The sequence below is a fragment of the Uloborus diversus genome, chromosome 6 (assembly GCF_026930045.1).
Source record: "Uloborus diversus isolate 005 chromosome 6, Udiv.v.3.1, whole genome shotgun sequence".
NCBI lineage: Eukaryota > Metazoa > Arthropoda > Arachnida > Araneae > Uloboridae > Uloborus > Uloborus diversus.
In genome coordinates this window covers 123,122,818-123,148,087 of record NC_072736.1, presented here as the reverse complement: position 1 = coordinate 123,148,087, position 25,270 = coordinate 123,122,818, and the positions used below count along the sequence as shown (strand labels likewise).

Sequence of the window (25,270 nt, the reverse complement as noted above, 5' to 3'; positions counted from 1 at the left end):
ATCCGCCGCAGTAAGCCACGCCTACTCAACAGACAGTAATGGCGGGAAAACCTAATTCGGTAGTATCAGATGAAGAGAGAAAAAGAACTGGCAGCTAGCAGAGTCAAAATTTGAATCCGCTAACCACGCAATTCAAGCAGAAGATTTTGAAGGGTAATTGTTAACTTATCGATAACAGTGTTATTTGATTTAGGAGAAACAGGGGGGACCTGTTGAGATTCATTAACAGCATTAGCAATTTCTGGCGAGGGGCCCAAGAAGTTGCAAGTTTCAGTTTTATTTCTCCGATTCAGGGAGACGATGAGATTTTGTCGTTTTGGACAACTTCTAAAATTTGCAAGATGTTCACCCTTGCAGTGAAAACATGAGGGTGGTAAGTTTGAAGGTTTTCTGCAATCTTTAGTTTTGTGCTGACCTGCACACACAAGGCAAACAGGGGGGTCGAGCACAACTAAAAGAGGAGTGGAAGAATTCTTGGCAGTTCCAACACTGCATAATGTCTTTTCTTCTAAGAGATTCGAGGGTTATGACAAAATCCCCCAATCTCTCAAGAGTCCAAATTTTTTCATTTTCAACTTGATCTTTCAAGTAAATGAGAAAGAGGGGCAGTTTGCACTTGTCCTGTCCAATTTTACGCAGTTGCGTAATGTGCTGGGGGACATATCCTAGTATAGCTAATTTATCGGCGATCCACATCAGGTCAGTTTGGATAGGTAGATCGCGGATAACAATCTTAAGTTGCTTTTCTTCAGGTAGTCTAAGTGTATGGTTTCCTATGAAATTTTCATCAAGGTATGTTTTTAATTTTTTGTGCGCCTCAAAAGTAGGCAGAGAGCACATTATCTTATTATTTTTAATTTTGCCGGTGATAGTAATTCCAGCCACTTCAAAATAAAATTTTATCCGACTATCAAAGTCAAGAACCGCAAGTTAAAATTGAGGCAAATTGAAGTTCAGAAGCTTTTTCCTCACACCTAGGTTGCACCTTAAAGAGTTATTTCATCATTCATCTCCCAATTATTCCCCACGATGACCCTTCTAAAATGGTAGTTTGTATCCGCCCCTAATTGCTTTTAACCCCCGACACACAAAGGAAGGGGGTTATAAGTTTGACGTGTCTATGTGTATCTATTTGTGGCACTCTAGCGCTTAAACGGATGAACCGATTTCGCAAAACTTTTTGTTTGAAAGGAGAGTTGATCGAGAGTATTCTTAGCTAGGTTGCGTCTTCGGATGACCTTAATTAACGAAGATATCAATTAAAAACCTTTAAAAGTTTTTCGCGATTTTTGCAGTGAAAATATGTTTAAAAATTTTAAAATTTGGTACCAAAATAAAGAGTTTTTTTTCTGCGTCTGATAGAATGTGTTTCGAACTTCCATGTTGTATAGGATTCGAATTATAACGCTTTTTAAAGCAGATTTTAAATACGGATAAGCCTTTTTTCAGCGATTAATATCCGAATTCATGTTGGCTGACAAGGAAATTAAAAGCAATGATTTAAAATTTTTATCTGTTGACAGTTTCTATTTGTTAACAAATATAATACTTGTAATTGATATTAATAGTATAAGGCTTTTAAAAGGATTTTCAATTTTCCCTCTTGATTCTATAGTTGCAACTCGGGGGTTTTGAAAATTTTTAATTTCATCGTTGTTATACATAGTTAAAAGTTTCCAAGCTTATATTTGGACTTGAATTGGGTGAAAAAGAATACAACTTGCTGAAATTCTCTTTTGGATATTTTTTTCTGTACTGTTTGAAATACTGTAGATAAAAAACATGGACCAAAAAATAAAAATAATAAAATTAATTTCTTTATTACAGGCATATCAGTTGGACCTGTGATGGCTGGAGTAGTAGGCACTGTGAAACCTCAATACGATATATGGGGGGACACAGTAAATGTTGCAAGTCGAATGGACAGTACAGGAATAGCAGGGAGAATTCAGGTAATTTTATATTACAAAATTATGAGTAGTAATTTTCTCTCGATCGAGGAGATAAAAAAAAAATGCTCAACAGTGAAGGTTTCATTTTGCTGTGCTGGTGTTAAAACAGTTAAATGTAATCAATTTGCAAGACTAGCTTTCGTTGAATGCTGTTATATAAAAAAAAAAGATGCAAAAAGAGGAAATATTTATTTTCTCAGTCTGAAAATGTCTTGAAAAAATGCAAAGTGATCAAATTAAGTTTTAAACAATTAAGGGGGAAAAAAGTATATAAGGGGAAAGAAAGCATTTATTGATGATACAAATTGGAGATAGCGCCCCATTTCTGGGGCTAAATGCACAAAAAGACTATTCTGCCGTGTGCAGGTAAACGGCAGTATCTGCAGAAATGAGTTTTCGACATATTTGAAGAAACGCGTTTTGGATTCGATACTAACAATAGGTAAATGTTGAAATTAGACGTCTTTTTCGCGCCTTTTTTTCAGCGGAAACCAAATACGCGAGCTTGTACAATAAAGATAATGTACAATAGATGGCAGAAATGAAAAAAAATGAAAAATTTGCAGTTATTGCCCTTTACCTGCACACGGCAGTATTTATCGGGGTATTTATTTTCCAGTAAACTCTAATCACCCTAACTACCTGCATTATGGTTATGCAATACAGTCTTGTTATAAATTATGGCAATAGTGAATATTTTCTTCTGTTTAATTTACTGCAATCTTGCTAAATTTGGAGGTTTATTCCATTAATTTTCCCTCAAAATAACTGCAGTTCTTGAAACTTAACCTGTAAGTTGATTTTGCCTACACGCACCATTTAACATTACGCATACAGGTTCGGCGAGAAGTTTAAGAGATATCATTAGTTGGTATCATTTTTGGTAACATTTCTGACACCAAATTTGGCATGAAATCCCCAAATGTCGCCACACTGGGTGAAATTTTGAATATAACAAGTGGCTGTAGTATTTCAAACCTAATTGATAAATAGAGCTTCATGGATAACCTCAGTAATTTCTATAATGTTCTTTGAATGCAATGTGTAAGAACTTGGCTGCATGTTGATTAGCTCAGCACTGTTTGAGCTGTGATATTAGCTTAGTGTTTTATTGTATTCAGAAGAGAATACATGCTTAGCATTGGTGTTTAATGTTTAATTGCTCTGGATAGTATACCAAGGATTTCCAAACTTTACCAATTCGTACGCCCTTTGGAGAGGTAGAATTTTCTCACAGCATCCTATTCTAATTTTAATATGTATGAAATATTGATATCATGGGCACTGATTCATGGCACCTTTGCCTTTCTCTATGCCACCCTAGGGTACAGTGGCACCTACTTTGAGAACCCCTGCCATCATTTACTAACAAATTCATAGCTGAAGTGGCCATAGTTTTTAATTAACATGACTAGCTGCGTGCCTGGCTTTGCACGGGCTACCTAAAAATGAGGGATGACCAGTTGATGTTTTTGTGGTACTACTCTGACATCAGTTTCAAACGCATTAAGGAATAAATAAATGCGCGCAATACAAGGTTTTCAAAACACCAGTAAAACATATTTTTGGCAATAATCTCATTGACGTTACTAATAATTATCAATAATACAAGTTATAAGTATTTCCGAAATACTTATATTCAATAACAGTCAGTTTTTTTACATAAAATGACACATATTGCTTAGTTGATTATGTGAAACTAAAGCATCAAGACTTAATAATACCAATAAGCATTACTTTGATACCAAGTCATCAGATTCCAATTAAGGTTTAGTCAAAATCATTAAAAGCAAACTTTTTTGTTCAATTCTGTTTCATTTAAAGAAATCCAAACAATCTTAATTGAACGAGTTTTTTTTAACTAAACAGGAAGGAAAAAGAGAGTTATTACTATTCGAAAACTCACTCATGTGAGAGGAAAAAGTCCAACAAAATAAACAAAATTATTCGCACATCCTAAATTTACAAAATTTGGAGGCTGGTAATGATAAACTTACACTACAATGAATAAACATAACTAAAGAAATAACTTTCATATGCTGAAACCATGGCTGTAAAAAAAAAAGTGCAGATGATAAATAAAGTTTAAGTCCCAATAGAGCAACCGATGAACCCGGTTGGTTGTTTTGATGACGTCAGTCCCACTGAAACAATTGTTGAAATGTTATTTATTAACACAAATGTAAAATGGCAGCAGAAAGAAATAGAAATCATTGCTTAGAATAAAAGAGAAACGAAGCTAATTTACAATAAATTTCTGAACAAAAAGTTGCTTTAAAGAGTAGTTTTATGACTTATATATCAGAATAAAAGATACATTAAAATAATTTAAAATTAAATTCTAGATGGAAAAGTTGTTTTAAGATTTGGACAGCAGCCAAAAAATTCCCTTCTAAAACAATTATTAGAATTTTATTATTTGCTCACCCATATGCAAAATGGCAACAGGAAAGAAATAAAAATTCCTCAATAACGCAATGTTAAGTAACGTTTTAATTCATATCTCCGCTAATTGAAGTTGTACAATTACGAGATTGGTCCTATTGTTTTCCTTGGATAATTTCGAATTGATCAGCATCTCGTTTGACTCTCGACTCGCAGCAGTTATTGAGAAGATCAATCTTCAGATGGACAGACAGACGGACACAAACAGATTTCAATAGTATGGATGAGGAAATATATCCATGACACACAGGTGATGCTCGTTGCATTGAGTGACAAACATTTTGACAACCACTGGTGACACTTGAGGCAGTGAATGTCCAAAACAGACACAGTCTCTTGTAATTCATAAAACTCTATTTATCATGCAGCACTGACTCTGACTAATTACAAAGTTAAAAGTTCTCGAAAATGAAATAAAGGAACCTTAATGCTATAGTATTTTTAAAAAATAAAATAAACATTATTATTAACAGGTAACTGAAGAAGTGGCTTATCTGCTGTCAACTGTAAATTGTCCCTATGAAAGTGAGTGTCGAGGAGAAATTTTTGTAAAAGGGAAAGGAAATCTAACTACATATTTTCTACAGACTCCTTTTGATGAACCTCCATTTCAAGTTACAAAACTCTGAAAAAATATTTGAAAAGAAATGAAACTATGTTTGCAACACTGTACATTTCAAGGTTGCAAAAGACATGTATTCATCTATTGCATTGTATAAATCATTTTCATGACTTTTGATATGGTATTTACAATAAAAAGTATTAAGTTTTCTATTTACTTAAAGTTTAAATTATTAAAAAAAAAAATTTTTTTTTGGCTTACAAAAGGTAAAATTTATGTTCAAAGAGTTATATCAGATTGGAAACTAAATACTTTCCAAGTTTTCCAATTTTATGATTAGAAGTATAACTTCACACTAATTTATGGTCTTTGAAACTGAACATTTAAGCATAAAATTAAAAAAAATCTATATTTCTAAATGAACATAAAGCTAATATAAAGACACAAAATGTGCTGCAAAGATATAACATTTAAAGCACATCTTGTGAAATGCAAGAGATGAAAAAACAAAATACTATTTAGAAAAAAAAGTATTAGCTGTGTGTGTGTGTTTTTTCTTTTTTTTAAAAAAAATATTCTCTGTAAAATATTAGTTTTTGCATGAAAAGTATTGATGTTCATTCTTTTGAACAAATTTCTCAAGTTTGAAATAATTTCTAACATATTTAGCATGTCACAAACGCCGCAGCTGCAAGAGGTCCCTACAACATAAGGGCCTTAAAAGGAATTAAAAACTGCTCATGAAAAAATGTTTAAGTTAGACTAAGGAACCCCCAAATATGTAAGTCCCCCACTGAAGTTATAGGATGAGACAAACATGACTGAATTATAATTTTTAACTCTTTAGCTGGAAGTTGAAAGCGACGCTTTTTAACAAAATGTATATGAATAATATTCCAAGCAGAAGATGTTCCATGCATAGGAATGTAAAAACTTCAACAATATTTATATAGTGTACTTTAGGTAGATTTTGTAATTAAATTGTGTTTCCAACTCTGTTGATACACATAGAAAAGTATAGTCACCTATATCACTCAAGGTGTTTTTCCTCTAACAAAATAATATCACACAAGAACTCACTTATGATCAGCTCACATTCAAGATGTAAATAGAGGAAAATCAAGTCTTTTGCTTGTGATTAAGGTAGGGGAGAGTGGCAATGAATGGGCCATGGGGATAAATGGGCCACTAACAAAATATGAAAAAGTATTTGCATAAAATTATTTTAGAGATAATAATAGATGCAGAATTTTCAATTATTTGAGAGAAGCCATTTCCTACTAGAGTGAGATGGTCAAGAATCTAATTGAAAAGTAACTTTTCACCTTTCAGTAAAATAAACACTAGCTAAAAAGTACATATCTTTTTTTTTTCACTGCATATATGAAGTAGTAAGAAGCAAAGAGATGCGCAAGTGGCAAAACTAAAAATGTGGCGATAACCAGTAAAAATTACAAATGGTAGGTCAACCCCTCTTCTGCCTTGGGGCAAGAGATAGTACCTGTATCCCTGGTAGGTGCTGCTGTACAGCATGATTTAGAAAAAAATTCAATGAAAGCTTACCTAGGACGTAATCTTTATACGTATTTTACTCAAAACTTGAAAATGTCCACTTACATCCTTTTGCCTTCTCACGGCCTCATATGTGAGTCTTTCCACATCTGTTAACTAATCTTAAGATGTATTTTGATGTTATTTGAATTTCATGTATTAAAAAAACCAGTATATATTCCAGAAGTATAGGTGGGACAGAATGGGCCACTATATCATGGTTATGGATGGGCCACCAAAATAGTTTTTCTATCTTTTTTTCTGATTTTCTCTTTGGTATTAAACATAACTGGATATCATAGATTTAGATTACTGTTTTATTAGAATAGGTTTATAGTAATTTCTAAAAAATAATTTGCAAATTTTAATCTGAAGAAATATTAACTATTTATTAGAAACATAAGTGAAATTCTATAAATGGTTAAGATGAACTTTCCAGTTATTGACCACATCTAACAGTATTTCACCATTTTGGTTTGTTATGAGTGATTCCATACAGTATTTAATAAATAGGTTAGAGTAGAATAGTGCGCTTTTGCTTTGTTGATTTTATATGATTTTTTGAAAATGTCCTATTGCTTGACTTTGTAGGCTGGTGTATATTTAAATAATACTTTTTTTTAAAATTACTTGTCTACTTGAAAATCTAAGTAATAATTCTTATTAACACTTTGTCAATGATAATATTGAATTTTACCTAAAGAACAAAAATTTTGATAGTTAAAAAAATACATGAAATTTCAAAGTAATTGTAAAGAAATTGATAAACATTGTTGCTCGTATTTTTATCTATAAGAATTTTTTAAAAGATCAAAAAATTCCACATGTTTTCATTGAATTCATTTAGTTGCCCATTCAGCCCCATGGGTGGGAATGAACGGGCCAAGTTTCTATATTTTTATTTTTTGTTAACATCATAACCGCCAACATGCCAACTTGAAAAATCTCACAATGTATGCGGTGGCTATATTTCTATGCTCTTTTGAAGATTATAAAGCAAATTATTAAAATACTTACAAATCTTTACCTTTACTTGATCTGTGCTTTAATAAGCAAAAAATAAATAAATTTAAAAACAAGTAAATAAATAAACTTTTATTTCTTTGAACTTCTTTGAAAAGTTGCTGACTTCACAGCTTTCAAACATTGTCTATCCAAAAACTTGTTCAAAACAATAGTTTTTCTGTAAGTTCTTACAGATTAAAATGTTCTCCATGCTGTTATCTGATAAAGAAGTGCGCAGTTCTCACATAAATTGTACAAATCTGCCATAAGACTGTACAACTGTACAAAACGTAAGAAAATCTTACAATGTACGGCTAAATCGTACAAGTTGGCAGCTATGTCTCATTCACTATAGACATTTTCAAATCCCACTTTTTTGACTTAAAAAAAAAGTAAGGTAACTAAAGAACCAATTCTGAACTAAAAAAAGCATTAGAAAAAATTACAAAAATTAAAAATCAAAAATTCGCCCATTCATTACCACTCTCCCCTAAACCCCTGCACCAATACGGGATACAAACCAGAAGCAGATAATGTCTTCAAAAATACAAAGATAAGAGTGGTAAAATACTGCGAGTGGTTCATATTGTCCTCATCTTCGATGACAACAACATAATGATAATAATGTACTTCACATACCTCCAGTCCACAAAGTACATAATCCTGGAAGTGGTAAAGTACAAAAGGGGCGGAGAGGGATATAAGTTGTTTTATGTATGTTTGCTTTTTTCTTTGCACAAAACCTTCAATTTCGCTTTGAGAGATTGGATTTAACCATTAGTTTTCTGTGTCCGAAATTGCTGGATAAATTCAAGTCCAACTTAGTGATGTAGGAAGAAAAGTGTAGATACACTTAGGAAGGAAAACATAGAAACAAAATTCTTATTTTTTCATAAGTTATTAACTTATTTTCAAACCTTAACAAGGCACTTTCATACTTAAATACTCTAACAAAACATTCATAGAAGAACAGCCATTATCTCTAATTGAGTGAGAAATTAACGAGAGAGTAGCATAGCCCAAAAGGTTGAAAAAAAGAAGAAAAAGAGCTCATTATTTTCACAGGAAAAAATGTGTTAAGCTTTCTTGTAAAAGAAAGCTTCTTTTCGAAAGTTTCGAAAAGTTTCAAAAACAGAACAAAAACAAAAAATAAATAAGTAAATAAATGTAAAATTGGAGTAATGAAAATTAGAACCATAACATAGAATATTGATGTAAATTTTGAAGGAAAAAAAAGAATATTTATTTTGAAGGGCAAACAAAATTCCAGCATTTTAGTATGTTATAGAAAAACAGTCACCCTCCAAACAGTCATGCTATGATATGCTCAGCGTCTCTGTGAGGGTTTTTGCCCTCAGTTCTGCAATGGCTATTTCAGACACACAAGCCAAAACAAGTATGAATAAACTGCAGTTTGAGAATGGTGTTACAAGCTTTTTGGTATTTGCTTACAATGCTACAACTTATCCAAGGAAAAAATGCTAAACTTCTAATGCAGAAAATAAGAAAAGGCAAAATATTGATTAGAAATCTATCAACCTCTACTTCTTTACCACTGAAATTAAGAAATATTTGTCAAAAACCGAAATTCATACTTCCCAAGAAAACTACATGCCTGCTTAAATTATTGGGTAAAATATTTTGAAACAGTACATATGATGTGTAAATGCAAAAATTGATACAAGATCTTCTGAAAGTGGGTAAATTTATTAGTGTTAATGCTAAATAATGAAAATACAAGTTAATATATCACTCTATTTTGTACATTTTCTTCAGTTGGTAAGGTGTCCAAAGAATGGGTAAACTCGATGCTATTAATCCGAATTAAAACATATGGAGTTCGGAACCCTGAAAGAATAAATATCTCGTAAACACATTTAAATAACTTGTGAAAAAATCAATGAAAAAACTATTTTTTACAAGAATTTTCGGTTTCATATTAATATTCTAAAAGTTAAAAGCACCTAAATTAATTCTAACTATATCAAATTCACTCAATTATATGTTATTGTATTACAATATAATTAATTTACAGAGCCATTAATATCTGAAAAGGAAAATAAAATGTTGTACAGTGTTTTTGTAATATTAAAATTTCTCTCTCCAATCTCCCTCCTTTTTCAGAGTGTCTTAGGATCACCATGTATTGTCGAGTAGCATCAATGGTTGCACAGTAAAAGGGGGGTAGGGATAACAACTCTCAATGAAGTACTAAAACGAAATGCATACATACACTGAAATGACAAAAGTTTGAGGATAGCAATGAGCAAATATACACAAAACCCATTAACACGAACTCGATTAACACGAAACTTTGCTTAGCCCAAAATAAATGCCATTCCCTGTCAGATAAAGCTACAAACTTGTGTTAAATCAATTGCTTCCCATGAAGAGGAGTTCGATGACACCCCGCATTAGAGGAGAAAATTTTAAGATCTTGAAGAAAAAAGAAAACTCCCATACTTTTACATAAAAGTACTTTCGAAAGTCGAAAGATCTGCACTTGAACGCAAGGGACATGAATGGCAGCGAGAAAATTCTTCTCCTTGTGTAGGAAAACGGGAAAACCACCTTGCTTCAAGAAAGTAAGAACTTTAGCTGTAGACTATACTTACAGTAAAAAAGCTTGGATGAACAGTGAAATCTTCAAAGTGGATGACAAACCTAAATTTAAAATTTCATCGTGAAAAAAAAATTCTCCAATTCTGAACACCTGTTCTGCTCATGCAGAGGTTTAAGATCTAAAAGCGATAAAGTGTTTTTTTACCCGTCAACACTGCAGCGAAAATCCAGTCTTGCGAGCAAGAAAAAAACAGATGTTTGAAAATGCACTGTCATAGTTATTGCCTGTTTCGAATAATTTGTGTTTCTTAGGGTCTGGTGGGGTAAAGTGGTCATACGTCAAATAAATGGCTATAGCTTGGAAATAAATGCTCGAATGAATGTGAAAATTTTATTTTAGAGTAGGGCAGTTAGAAACTACATTTTGAATATAAAATTTTACAACTGGCAAAATTTTATTTGGTAAAAAAAAATATTTTGCGTGAATATGAAAACTTTTAAAATCTAAACATCTATTTTAACTTTCTTGGGAAATTTTGTTTGTTAGAATTAGGAACAGATTGACTGCACAGGAAGCTTCCTACATGTCTCAAGAACACTTACTCATTAGCATTTAGCTGAATCTATTTTAGATAATTTTTTAGAACAAATTAAGTGAGATGGGGTAAAGTGGTCATAATATTAGGCTTAACGAATATTGTTCTTTTAATGTCACTTAATCTTTAAGTATTAGGCAGATACAAATTAAATATTAGTTTTACTTAATATGCATTGTTTTTACAGTAAACGGGGTTAAATATACCGACTATATGCGTATACATAAGCATAAATACTCGTGTAGGCACGTACATAGGCGTATTCAAATAAATACGTATATAGGTATCTGCAAGTATCTTTTATCCATACAGCTATATATTCTACTATACATGTATATGCTCGCTTATATTTGTATACACAAGAACACTTATATAATCAGATACACACGTAATATACGCGTACCTACTCGAGTAGACACTTACACTTACTTACAAGCATAAGAAATACAAGTATACGGGGTGAGTTTAAACCCTTGAGCACATTATTAAAAGATGTTAGAGGGGAGGATAAGAAGCAAGAATCATAAGGAACATATGGTCACAAACACAATGCTGACGCACTACATGCACGCAAAGCCAGAAACTGATGGATGCAAAAAAAGTCACAAATTTATAATACACAAAGATAATTTTACACAACATTTTAGATCTTAAGAAAGTTTTAAAGCGATTGATGAAATTTGCGGATTGCAGATGTAATAATGCGTCGCATTCACAGATCACTCTCTGTTGCAATAACGAGACTTTTGAAAAACTTCCATCAACTGCTGCGCCTTTGTTGCGATGCGTGTATTAGAGCTACTGCAGGCCGTAACTTTAAACAACTGCTCTATATATTTCTTAAAAACTAAAATGTTACGTAAAATCATCTTTGTGCAAAAAATTTGTGCCCTGCTTTGCATCCGTCAGTTTCTGGCTTTGTGTGCATGTAGCGCGTCAGTGATTATAACTTCCTTATGATTATTTGCTTTTTATCCTCCCCTCTTACACTCCTTTGATTTTTGCCCAAAAGCTTAGATTCACTCAGTAGGCCGACATGTATATAAGCGTATATTCTCGTGTATACATACATATACTGGTGTATGCACTTATAAGTACTGGTAAATGTAATTATATACGTCTATACTGGTATAAAATCGTGTTTACACGTATACATGCGTATATACTCATGTTTCCATATTATATGTACGTGAGTAGAAACATACAAAGACGCACTGGATGTATCCATGAATTAACTCGTTTATACTCGTATATGTATGTATGTACACTTATATATGCATATATACGTCTACTCTACACATATATACTCAAGTATGCACGTATTGTCTCGAGATACAACTGCATATGCGCATATGATGTTCGTTTATACGCGGATATACTGGTATACACGTGACACGCGTATAAACGTGACACGTATATACAGGTGTCATGTATGTACTCATGTAGAGACGTATACACTCCTGTAGGTAATCACATATATATATATGCTTATATACTCATATATACACGTATATACATGAGTGGGCACGTGCATGCATGTATCTGAAGTATACATGTATCTACTCATATAGGATTGTGTTTACTCGTGCATAACACGATACGAATATATTTGTGTATACACGCATATATTCATGAATATACTTGTAACTATAAAAACAACCGAAATATCCAAGTTTTAGGGTTATTTATAACGGTTTTGCATCTATTTTTAACCATGACCACTTTACCCCATGCTATGACCACTTTCCCCCACCCCGTGGGGTAAAGTGGTCATAAAAACATAGGGAAAAGAAAGTGCTATAAAACTACTAAAATCAATGTTTTTCTTCCTTAGATGCAATTTACCGTGTTCTTTAATAATGCAATGTAAAATAACAACAAAAAAAGTTGAAGTGTTTAAAGAATTTGTTGTATTTATTATCCACCTAAGTTGAAAACCTACGATTTTATGACCACTTTACCCCACCAGACCCTACTTAAAATATAAATTTTAATGCTTGGTATACATTTTTGTACAAAGGTACTTTGGTTCCTATATTTTCTGAGACACAAAACAAAAGCACTTGTCTGCTTACACAAAATCAGATGAACATCGAAATCGGTTACTGCGAAATTCGGTTAACACGAAATATTTTGGCATCCCCGTCGAGTCTGTGTTAACAAGGTTGAACTGTAGCGTTGCATGCAAAATTTTTAACTTGGAAGTTCATTGGTATAGTCTTTATTTGTAATAAAGTGATTCATGTGAAAAGGTTTTTAACCTGATATTGGCAACATGGCGGAATGGTAGTTGGATTTAGAGGCATGAAATATTCCAATTTGAAATGCATTGAAGAGTTCAAAATTATGAGATTTTTCTCAGACAGTTGTCGATTTAGATGCAAATTGGGTCCACTTCTTGAACCTTCATATAATTTTATATCACAAAAGTGACTACAAATTATTATTTGTGAAAAGTTCTTTTATCACTTTTAATCTCAATTAACTGGTCTGAAAGCAAAAAAAAAAACATGAAAAGATTTTTTTTTTGCAAAAAATACAGATAAAAGAAAATTATAGTAGTTTTACAGGAGAGAGGAAACACTTTTTTCTAGCGCATGCAAAAAATGGGACGCGTGCTCTAAGCCTGGTAAAAAACTGAAAGGGATTTTTTTTTAGAATTATATTCACATGGCTTGATGCGAAGTGGGCTTCTACATACATTACACTAAAAAAGGGAAAATCTCAAATTTCAGACTTGCGTCAGTCTGGCTCTGAGGTACAGATCGAATGAACAATAGAAATCTCTTGATTTTATGAAATAAACATGTAGTGAAAAAAAAAGAACACTCTTGTTTTTCTGGTTCAAAGTTGCAGTTAATCAATAGTTTCTTTTACATATCAATTCTCACAAGGTTCAAGGCTATCCTAAGCGGCTTTAAAATTTTAAACCAAGAAAATAATTTATTTTAAATGGCATTTATAATTAATGAATCATAGAAATTTTGTGATGCTATGAAAAAAACAAGGAGTTTTTTAATATAGAGCTTTCGTTTTTCGGGGGTTCAAAGTTGCAGAACTTTTATCAATAACTACTTCCCAATTCTCACATGGTTCAAAGTTATCCTAAGCGGCTTTAAAACTTTAAACCAAGATAAGAATGAATTTTAAATGGCTTTTATAATTATTGTTTCTAAATTTCGAACAACCATACATAACTTTAAGAGTTATATGCACTTATTGAATGAGGTCATAAAAAATGGAGAATGCCTTTTTTCATTTAGATAAATATGGGAAATTCTTTCGACTCCTGTATTAGTTAATCCTTTTTGGACATACATTGAAAAATCCTCATTAGTTAACTGTCTCTTCTCAAGAGGTTGAAACCTACAGTAAAACCTCATTAATACGGACTTTATTAAACTGTAAAGCCATTAAGATGTATGTACTATATAAATAACAGGTGAGTTGTGCAATAAAGAATCTTTCAAGGGCACCCATATGCAAAATTGTAAGGGGGGGGGGTTCGGATAATTTCCCCATAGAAATTGATTTCAGGACCGATTAGAGTCATTAAAATTTGACATTTTTAATAACTTATTCATTAATGGCTGGAGAAGAAATGCTTTTACATTTATGCAAAGAAAAACGTACTAAAAGCAAGAAAGTTCAAATATCAAAGGGGGGGGGGTCGAGCCCCCACTTGCCCCTATATAAAGGCACCCATGGTATCTTTGTAGGCTGTATTTTGTAATTTTCTCTTATATAGCTTTATATTTAATTCCATTTCATTCAAAACACAGCTTTTACTGAATACAAGTTTGTTTATGTGCCTTGGCTCAATTTATAGCTTATTTTGTTTAATATGTACTTTCATTAATTCAGATGATCTGGATCCCCTATTAGCCCGGATTAAAGAAGTTCTACTGTATTTCAATTTCTTAGCTCAGAAAAAAAGGTCAAGGACATGATTTTATGTTTTAAAAGAACAGGAATTTTTGATGGAAAGTAATATCTAATTAAATACTTTCATGCATTTCAAAACACTTCCAAGGAATTTAATGTTGTTCATTATAAAAGTACTAGATGCAGATAAACAAGTTTCTGATCTTAAATGACAGCAGATCATGTTCATAGTGTTTGCATGAGTAGGATTGATGCTGTTAGGGAATTAAGGTGACTCATTTAATTCGTGTTTCACTAAATTTACAGTATAGTTGTTGAGAGTAACTTTGAGTCATTTCAATTAGATTTGTACCACATCGAATTTTTTAGTATACAGAGAAACCACGTTACGAGGAATATCAATGCAATGAAATATCCGTTTCAATGATAGAAATTTTCAGTCACGATTCAATTTTAATTACGTTGCTTGAATTCTATTAAAAAGAAAGTCTTGTTACAATGAACAAAATTTGTGGTCCATTGACGTTCATTATAATGGAATTTTACTGCGTTTGAATTTAAAAAAGAAATGAATATCAAAAAGACTTAGTCTTGCACTCTTCTGATTAATTTATCAAATGAGTTTTACGTTCTTCATTTCAGAAAAAAAGACAAGTTTCCAATACTGTGCACAGCTCATAGCATCAATCAATAATTCTGAAAACAGTGTTAAAAACCTATTTTTGAAGTTTTTGAAATTGCTCTCCCTACATTGAATAGGTATTCTATGCAATTTTAAAATTGAAAGAATTTTTATAGGATGTAGTGAAATACAAATAAAATATTTATATAATAAGTATATATTACACATAACATTTACATATAATAATGAAACATTTAGAAATTTTATTTTTCTCTTTTAAAGATGTACTATTTTTAACAAATCTATTTACTTTGCATTCTATTCCTGATGTGGCTCAAAGTTATACAAAATCGCATGATAACTTTAAACCAGGTTAATACAGTGGAACTGGGGCCTCCGCAATGTTTCTCTTTGAGTGTGCCTGGAACAAGTGTCACTGCCGCCATTCAACCCCTGAGCTAAGCGATGGGGGAAAATTGGTTTCTTCGCTCTTTGGGTCAGCTTAAGCATTGTATTGATGCATTGTATTGCATGTGTTTTGACATTTCGAGTTGTGAAATTTTATTTCAAATCATTTTTTTTCTCCTAGGTTACAAATACAGAATTAAGTCCCTTGATATTGATATTCATGTGAGTATTTAGAAGGGTTTATCATTCTCCCTTATTTCATCAGAGAAAACTAAACAGAGAAGAGTTTAAATCTGTGATTAAGTGTGCTCCAAAGTTAATGGTAATATCATTACACCAAACCAATGTTAAACGTCAATATGTACGTTTCTGTTTAAAACTTTTTGACGTGACACATGCACAAGCTTTCAAAAGGTAAAATGATTCTCCATATAAAGGAACGATAGAGTTTATCCAAATAATTAACAAATGGTGGAGCATTATGAATGTGAAAAATCATCACAAAGGCTATGAACAATTGGATGACAATAGAAATCTTTTAAGCTTATTTCAAATGAGAGACTGACTTTTTTGTAAAAAGGTATAGAATAGGTCAGTAAATAGAAAAGGGTTACGATTCCGGGAAGGACAGAAAATGAAACTGGGGGAAAACTGACATCGGAAACGTTTTGCTCATTTGAACATACCACAAAAACTATCAGAAAAATAATAATTCATCAACTAACATTATTCTCTGATAGTTATGTTTTAACTAGAAAGTACCAAACTAACCCTTTGGAAGGCAAATTTTGTCAATATCAGCAGTTATGTGGTGTAAACTATGGTATTTATGTAGAGCAAATTTTGCAAGCTGAAAAAAAAAAAAAAAAATTTCAAAATAATGTGGCGATTTTCATTTGAAAGAATTTTTGCGTGAGTTTTCTGAAAAAGAAACTCCAATAGATATGATTGAAGTTTATATAAAAGGTGTTGACTTTTGTAACATGACTGAAGTAGATTTAATACCTCTATATTTACTTTCTATATACACTGTTCATAAATTAAAAACTCATTTACAGTGCAGTGTTCAACCACTACATTTTAATGTCTGCAATATCATTTCACATCAAGGTTAAACTTTTAAGCAGGAATTATTTGAAATAACAAATTCTATGACAAAAGAATATTTGCTTGATATAGATAGAAGTAAATTGACTTATCGTGATTCAGACATCGTGAAAATATTTAAAGCAAGTTTTAAATTTTTTTCAATTTATTTTATTAAGCGATAAAAATTTTCTCCACTCAGAAAATATAAGAACTATGTTGAAAAAAATCTCATTGGATAAAATTTCTGATATAGACATTACAGGAATGTGAAAGATGCAACAGAACAAAGTAAGAACACAGAAAAAAAAATCATATCTGTTTGCATTAACTTATTTTTAAACAATTATTCGAAATTGAAAAAAGTAATGCTAAATTAAGGAAAGGCAAAAAAAAAAAAAAAGTTAGAATATATTAGTGCATCTTAGAACTAATTTTCAAAATAAGCTATTGTTGCTAGTCGATACGTTTTAATTATTCTCCGTTCAGAAGAGAAGATGTAAAGGTCTAACCCATAATAGAAAAAAAAGGGGGAAATAATAGAAAATAGAAATAATAGAAATAATTTCCCCATAATAGAAAAAAAATTAAAAAAAAAACTAAAGGGGAAAAAAACATTATTTCCGACGCAAAGTCCAACCACACCTCCTCTTGATGCTTCTTAGTAAACATTGGTTTTGAAAAAATTAGATGGTTGGTGCAGCTCTGGCAGTTTAAAATTAAACTATAACTATTTTTGTTTATTCCCTTCACAGTAATTTTCTTCTTAGGAATAGTTGAAAAATATTTTTTTTATAGGTAAGTGCTTTTAATTTAGCCTCTTGATAAAAATTTGTATCGCAAAAAAAAAGCACTTTTAATTTTTAATAAATAAATAAATATACATCAATCATGATTAAATTATAAATAAGAGTTAATTAAATGCAAACGTAAATACAAACGTTTGAGCAAACGATACGAGACAAAATGGAAACTTCAACGAAAACATCAAGTGCCGCGAAAAGCAACCATGGCTTAGTGGCTTTCACTGCCACCCTGTTCCAGGCCCACTCAAAGAAGGATTGCGGACGCTGCGGCAGAACACCGATTTTGCATAGTTCTTGGGACTAGTGATAAAAAACACTCCAAGTAGGGAAATGTAAAATCGGCCACTGGGATAAAAATCAAAGTTTATTATTTAAAATGGAAAATTTCCTTAAGGACTAGCGGAAGAAATCTGTAATCTTTACTGGTTTTTGTTTTTACATACAATTTAATTCATAGCACAAGCAATTATTATTGCATGAAAAAACAATAATAATTGCTCGTTTTATTATTATACCAGCAATTTTTTGCAAATTTTCTTCTACATTTGCATTTGCAAATAAACGTGTGCTTTGACAATAAAGACAGTAAGACAAAACAGAAAAAATACCAGAATAGCTTCTAACAACTAAGAAATTAATTTATTTTGAAAGGAAGAAAAAAAAACAGAAAAAAGTATGTAAATCTTGAAGGGGAAATATGATTTTGATCTGTTCTCAGAAAAACATATTAAGCAGATTTCCTGAAAAAAGATAACGTAGAATGTAGAAAAATTTTAAGATTAACCACATAGAAATTTTTGAATATCAGCAAAATATGATGTCAGAAGTGGGATAGTGTATCAAATGGACAATTCAAAACCAGGGCTCCACTGTTATTCAATTGAAATGGCTTTAATAATTATTTTGTAATTATCAATAACTATACAGCACTTAAGGCACCTTTCTATCGTTTATACCAAGAAATACAATAAAACTTTTAAAATACGAGTGGGGCAAATTTAAAAAAAAGAAATTGTGTTCAAAGCTATCCTGAATAACTGTACATTTTGTGAAGCAAAGAAGATTAAAGTCAGACTTACAGTGAAGCCTCCTGTAATGCAGACCATGCCGAAAAAGTGGTCTTGGAACTATATGAGTTTTTTCAATTACTGTAGCTTCAATCCTTACTAAATCTTTGCTGAAACGAAAAGAAAATATATATATATATACATCTAAATATATTTTTTTCAAGTTACAAAAACATTTATCAATTTAAAATGAAAATTCCGTAAAACAAATAAACATTCTTCATTTACTTGTCCTTTTATTTTGCAAATTCTGAAAAAAAAAAAAAAAAAAAAAAAATGCAGAAATGATTCAAAACTACTAATCTAAAGTAACTTTATTTAAAAATTAAAATTTCTATCCCTCTTTCTCGGGTTAGTTTCTGTTGTGATTGTTGAAGTGCTTATAATTTCTTGACGCACCCCTGAAAAGTTGATGGAATTAAATGGTGAAAAAGTACAATAAGTGAGTCAAAATTGACTTCCCTTCAAAAAAAAAAAAAAAGTTACAACAAAACACTAACGCCCATAAATCAATAGTTGAGATTGCAAGGAAAGTACAAACTAAAAAAGACTAAGAAAGGGGCTTGTAAGGAAATAAAGGGAGCATATTGGAGCCAAGAGATAACTACACTTTAACTAGGCTGTATAGTTGCAACATTTTTCTTTATTAAAATATTTATTGTGAAACTAATCATGGGTAGAAATAATATTCATCAGAGTGATTCAGTGACAGGTTGACCCTTGGGAGATTTGAATATAGTTAAGAAATCTTTTTAGAAAAGTGGTCTGGCACTCTAGTATCCCATATAAAATCCACTGTATCAAGGGGCACCCAAAAATTAAACTTTTGACGGAGGAAACTTTCAATTTGCCGAATAAACTCTGAATGTTATATAATGATAAAGTATGAGCATACACACATCACATCAGCACCTATAGAAAAGAGACATTAAGGTTATGATACAACGAAAACAAAATTTTACTGGATATATTTTTTAATATAAAGATATAAGGAAACAACACACAAAAATATTCTACTAATTTTTAAATATAATACAACTGTATGCGATTGTGACGCATTGATTGTGACTACTTTTTGATCACATTTAAATTCCCCACCCCTTAAATATATCGAAAAGTAATGTTGAAATTAAAAAACTGGTGGGAAGGAAACTTCATGTCGGGAAAAAGTAGAGGACACCAACTAAATGAAAGCAAATGTTAGAACTCATAAAGGCTTTGGTTCATTTGTTAGTCAGAAAATCCCTGTCACCCGACACAAGTTTTTTTTCCTTGTAATTTGAGATTGTAAAAAGTCATAAATGCAAAAACAAACACTTTACCGAAAAAACTCAGTGTGATCGTAAACACAGATCATCTTTAAATATAAGTAGATGAAAAAAATATAACAACAATAACATCAGGAATAGTTGATTTTTTTACTTAAATTGAAAATGTTCGATTTACAAGTAATAGTCTTCAATTAAAAATTAAAAAAAAACCCCGACTGATTCGCAAATGTAGAATCAAGAGAGAAAATTGAAAATCCTTTTAAAAGCCTTATAATATTAAAAATGAATTACAAGAATTTTATTTGTTAACATATAGAAACTGGCAACAGATAAAAAATTTAAATCATTGCTTTTAATTTCCTTGTCGGCCAACAATGAATTCAGTAACCAATTGCTTGGAAAAGGCTTAGCCGTATTTGAAATCTGCTTAAAGCATTATAATTCGAATTCTATATAACATGGAAGTTCCAAACACATCCTATTAGACACAGGAAAAAAATACTCCTTATTTTGATATTAAATTTTAAAATTTTTAAATATGTTTTCACTGCAAAAATCGCAAAAATTTTTTTTAGAGGTTTTTAATTAATATCTTTGTTAATTAACGTCATCCGAAGACGCAACCTATTTAAGAACACTCTCGATCAACTCTCCCTTTGAACAAAAAAAAAGGGTTTTTTGAAATTGGTCCATCAATTTAGGCCATAGACAGACACACAGATACAAAGACAAAGACACGTCAAACTTATAACCCCCTTCCTTTGTGTGTCGGGGGTTAAAAATGAACGTCGGGAAAAAATTATTTCTCAAGGTAACGCTTACTAGACACTCGAGAAGGCTCAAATAGGATTGGGAGCTTGTGTTGAAATGAAATATTATTTTTAACCAATACAGAAAACATGATTACCACTTTAGGCGACTGGGCCTTGATTCTGTGGTAGCCATTTTTAATGAAATGGTCGCCTGTTGCTGACTGGCGACTGCTAAGAGCTTTATCAGCTCCTATCACGCACCCCAGACTGTATAAGGTTAGTATAAGAGTTGTGCAGCGTTGTAAATCACAACTTTTGAAGATTCAGAGAACAAGCAAGAAAATAACTATTAAAAGTTTATCAGGTAAATTATTCATAGTGACAAAGCTTGATGTGTAAAATTGACACTAATGGCAACAATAAAAGTTTACAACAACAAATGCTTAGGTTTTTGGCGATTTCCATTGACTGGCTAGTTGCACCTGACATTATTCAAACCTCTCTATTTATTTCTAAATCTCTATAGGATTTTACAAGTGTGCTTTGTTAGTACTTTGCTCCAGAGTCCAAATTTTGTTTCAAAATCAATTAATTTTTAATAATCCAAGATTGAAAGTTTGCACACAAAATATAGTTAATAACAATGTTAATAAGGCCACTGAGTAAACAAAAGAAAAAAAAAGTTAAAAATTTGTTTAAAGAAAGACAACACTGATCTTCACTTTCCTAAATATTATAGTAAAAAATGAAATGCATACACACAAAAACATACGTGTGAATACATGGCAAAGCTTTTTTAAAGATTATTGTAGAGAGTAAGTTAGATTTTTCCTTATCTGGTAATGAAAACAAGTCAAACATATATATATATATATTTTTTTTAGAACTGTCTAAGCTTAAGAGAACCTATATAGGATGAGTTGATGAACGTTTTGAAATAGTTAAAAGGTACTTTTAAATCAAAAAATTGTATATACTACCGTAAGTCTGACCCTAAAGTTGATTTCTCATGAAATGCCAATTTAAATTAGGCATAAAACTTTAATGATTGCAAATTAGCATCAGGACACGTTATCTTTTCGTAAAAAGTGTCCAATATTGACAAATTAAAACAAACTAAACTTTAAATGAAGCCACAGTGATGGGGAAATCATTGCACAATTTTGTATGATTTAAAAACATTGCAGCCTGCGCCTATGACCATACAAAAAGCTAAAATTTATACAAGTAATTTGCAACACAATTTAAGGCAAAATAAATAAATTATAACACTGAAAAAGTTACCACAGTTTGAATGATTTTATAATGTTTTAAAGAATCCTTTTAGGAATATTTTTTTGAGATAATTAAAATGTTTTAAATCCTCATCTAATTATGCATGTTGTACATATTTTTAAAATATTTTTCTTTTAAATAATTCCTGCAAAAATAGATATAAAATGAAAGTATAAAAAAGCAAACTGAAAAACAGAAACTTCAAAGAAAACAACATTACTTTTTGAAATCAGTGCAAATAAAGTGGGGGGGGGGGGGGGAGTAGTAGACTGGACTGTTCTACAGGAAGTTTTTGCATATCTTACAGAATAAGAAAGATCTGAAGTCAAGATAAATATTTTTGCTAGGATAATTTTTTAAACCAAATAAACTCTCAAAGAGACTCTTACATGCATAAACTAAGCATGAGTAATAACTTATGTAAGAATGATAGCTTCTAAACACATTTACTTGAACCAATAGTATTACTTCCAATAAAGAAGCCGAATAATACAGTTCGAATGTCGAAGACATTTTATTGAAAGGAAAACATTTCAGTAATTTTAACTGCTTTAGTAAAAGAAGAAGCAATGGAGAAAGGGGTAAAAAATTCTAAATATTTCATTCTCTGAAACTAAAAAAAATATTTCTTAATTATTTTGAGATTAAAGATTACAGACAAAAGAATACACAGATAATAAACTGAGCAATTTCAGTGGCAGAACTATGAACATTTGAACATAACATACCTAAGCACAGGTCGCCCCAAAAGTGTGAAATCTTTACTACCAATGGCCAATATCTAAAACAAAAGTTTCAAATTAGTATTATAAAATATGCTCAAAGATTAATCTAATCGAATAAATAATAACAAGGCAACATTGCAATTTCAAGAGAAAAGAAAAGAAAGAAGAAAAGAAAGCTTATGAAAGAGACGTTCATAAGCTCTTTTTAAACATGGAATGTATTAAAATAAAGTAAATAAAATCTGATCTCTTACTGTTGACAATAAGTATTGGTTAATGCATTGCTTTACTTTACTGTAATACAAAAAATGAAATACAAATGACGTCTTGACTTTCAGTACAGTAAACTCACGATTATCCGCGATATTGGGTTTCACAAGTACTATGGATAATAAAAATCGCGGATCAACAGCAACAAGGGTAAAAAGGGGGATGAATAAAGTAAAAATTGTCCTTCCTAAAAAACTCAGCTGCATTAATGCATAATACCTTCTTCAAACAGTGAAAAAATATACAGTACCGCAAAAATATTTTGGATTTTTGTGCAGGTGTAACTACAATGAAGAAAGCACCCCCAAAGCAGAATATTACTAAATTTGCAACGTACGTCGCAGAACAGATGCCTGAGCTGCAGAACAATTCTGTTCAAATGTGAGATGAAAACTGACAAATTTTCTGCAGAAACCGTTGTGCAGAAAATCTGCAGAAACGGAGGTGCCGAAAATCTGCAAAAACTGCGGTACTGAAATTCTGCAGAAACTGCAGTGCAGAAAATCTGTAGAAACTGCAGATTTTCTATAAATATCTTCCAACTCAAGATAGAATTTTGCAGAAATTTTGAATATGTCATAAAATTAGAAGAAAATCTAAAATTATCGCAAATTACGATAATTTAGCAATTTCCGCCATACACGTATGTTTTGGAAACATGCCAACATTGAAACACGTCCAGCCCCGGAAATTGCATGTCTTGTTTGAGATTTCAATCTCTTTGCACCCAGAAAATATTCCAATAATTTAGAAAGTTTTGAAGTGTTTTATTATCTGCAACGCACACTAGACTCATTTTATTTATTATTTCAGTAATTTATTTAGTAACATTTTTATTTCTCCTTCATGCCATGTAAAATTAACCAAAAAACTGTAATTTGACACCTAGGTTCGGATTTTTATAAAATTTTGTATCTTTGCTCATTCTATGCATTTTAGAAAAAATATAAACTATTTTTCAAGAATCTCAATCGGTTTAGGTTTGACACCTTGTTAAAGTTTTTTTGATTTTATAGTTTTCATGATCAACTAATTTTCCAAATTCAGTGTTCTTTAATTAGTCATTTGGTTGAAAGCTGTGATGTTTCCAGAAATATCTCATTTCCACAGAAATAAATAGCAACAGTCCAGTAAAAAAAAACTCCTATATGAAACAATTTTTATTTTTGGCACTCAATTGGTGGAAAATGTCACGTTTTTTCGCATACAATGCTTGAAGTACAATTGCTTGTAGAACAATTTTGGTCAAGTGATTTTACATTGCAGAACATTGTAAAGTATTCTGCTTTGGGGGAAAGCACAATAAATAAATAAAACTAAAACAATTGAATTTAAAGTTACAATTTTTTGACAAAAAACACCTATTGGCCTTTGCTTTATATTGCAAAAATACATGTTCCTGATTGTTAACTGACTTGCGGATAATCGAGAGTTTACAGTATATATTATTGTCCTTCAATTCAAACATGATCTTTTGTTTCTATGACTTTTATCTTAGTGTTTCTCCCAGATAGAAGGGACAGGGTGCTTCATGATAAAAAGCAATTCAACTTAATGGAAAAAGTAATTGCTCAAAAGAATTTTGAGATATAAAAGGACAAAACTCCACAATAAAATAATCCTACCTCATTCAAATGGAAGAGGATAATGAGGGAGCTACATTTCAAGGCCAGGTTGATATAGATTTTCACCATTCAAGAAAGATAATATCCTTTATTGACAAAGTGTTTACATTTCTAAGAGAGGAAGTACGGTACATTGAAAGATGCAAAAAATAAGGGGGGGAGGAATGTATCAAAGGTTATCATAAAGAGGGTAGGGTGCAGTGTCCTATAAAAAAAAACCTGAGGGAAACAAGATTCTGGAAACATTTTAAGATTAAAAGCAGGTATGAATCAACATAACAATAGGAAAATAATGTTGACAATGCACAAATTTGCATCTGACTGCAGACATGTTTTGAGGTTTCAAGGAACCCCTTTTCAACAAAGAAAGGCATGAGCTGTTGAATGTAAAGTCATCCAAGAAATGCCAAAGGTTGAAACTCTGAAACATATGTCTGCAAACAGTTTCAAATTTGTGCCCAGTCAACTTTGTCTTCCTGCTGTTATTTAGTTGCACAAGGATTTTATTCATTTTTTATGTATGAATATGATTTAATTTCTTTCAAGTTTCTTTCTTGACTGAAGTAAATCATATTGTTTAATTTCCAATCATTCCGTTTTTAAATGAAGTACTTTTATCAATATGGAAAGAGCAAAAGATAAGATTGGAACATATCGCTTTTTAAAAAGAATGACACGTTGTCAAAGTAAAAACACAGAATATTTAAATTTTTCATTGTTATTGAAACAGAAATGCAAATGTTATGCTGACATGTTAAAAGACATACAAAAGCTCATACAATTTGAAAAATCACTCTATACACAC

At 31.3% G+C, this 25,270-nt stretch overlaps 2 protein-coding genes across 2 annotated transcripts in view; one reads left to right on the top strand and one right to left on the bottom strand.

Moving 5' to 3' along the window:
• The window catches only part of LOC129224960 (adenylate cyclase type 2-like), a 103,149-nt gene extending 98,123 nt beyond the window's left edge, over nucleotides 1-5,026 (top strand). The window contains exons 26-27 of the mRNA XM_054859506.1: nucleotides 1,828-1,952; nucleotides 4,871-5,026. Of these exons, the coding sequence (XP_054715481.1) occupies nucleotides 1,828-1,952; nucleotides 4,871-5,026 (281 nt within the window). The remainder of the gene's footprint in view (nucleotides 1-1,827; nucleotides 1,953-4,870) is intronic.
• Nucleotides 5,027-9,213: 4,187 nt separating this feature from the next.
• The window catches only part of LOC129224958 (39S ribosomal protein L21, mitochondrial-like), a 79,075-nt gene continuing 63,018 nt past the window's right edge, over nucleotides 9,214-25,270 (bottom strand). Inside the window, exons 3-5 of the mRNA XM_054859505.1 lie at nucleotides 22,574-22,626; nucleotides 18,560-18,657; nucleotides 9,214-9,363 (exon numbers count right to left, since the gene is read on the bottom strand). Coding sequence (XP_054715480.1) covers nucleotides 9,257-9,363; nucleotides 18,560-18,657; nucleotides 22,574-22,626 — 258 coding nt within the window. The 3' untranslated portion in view covers nucleotides 9,214-9,256. The remainder of the gene's footprint in view (nucleotides 9,364-18,559; nucleotides 18,658-22,573; nucleotides 22,627-25,270) is intronic.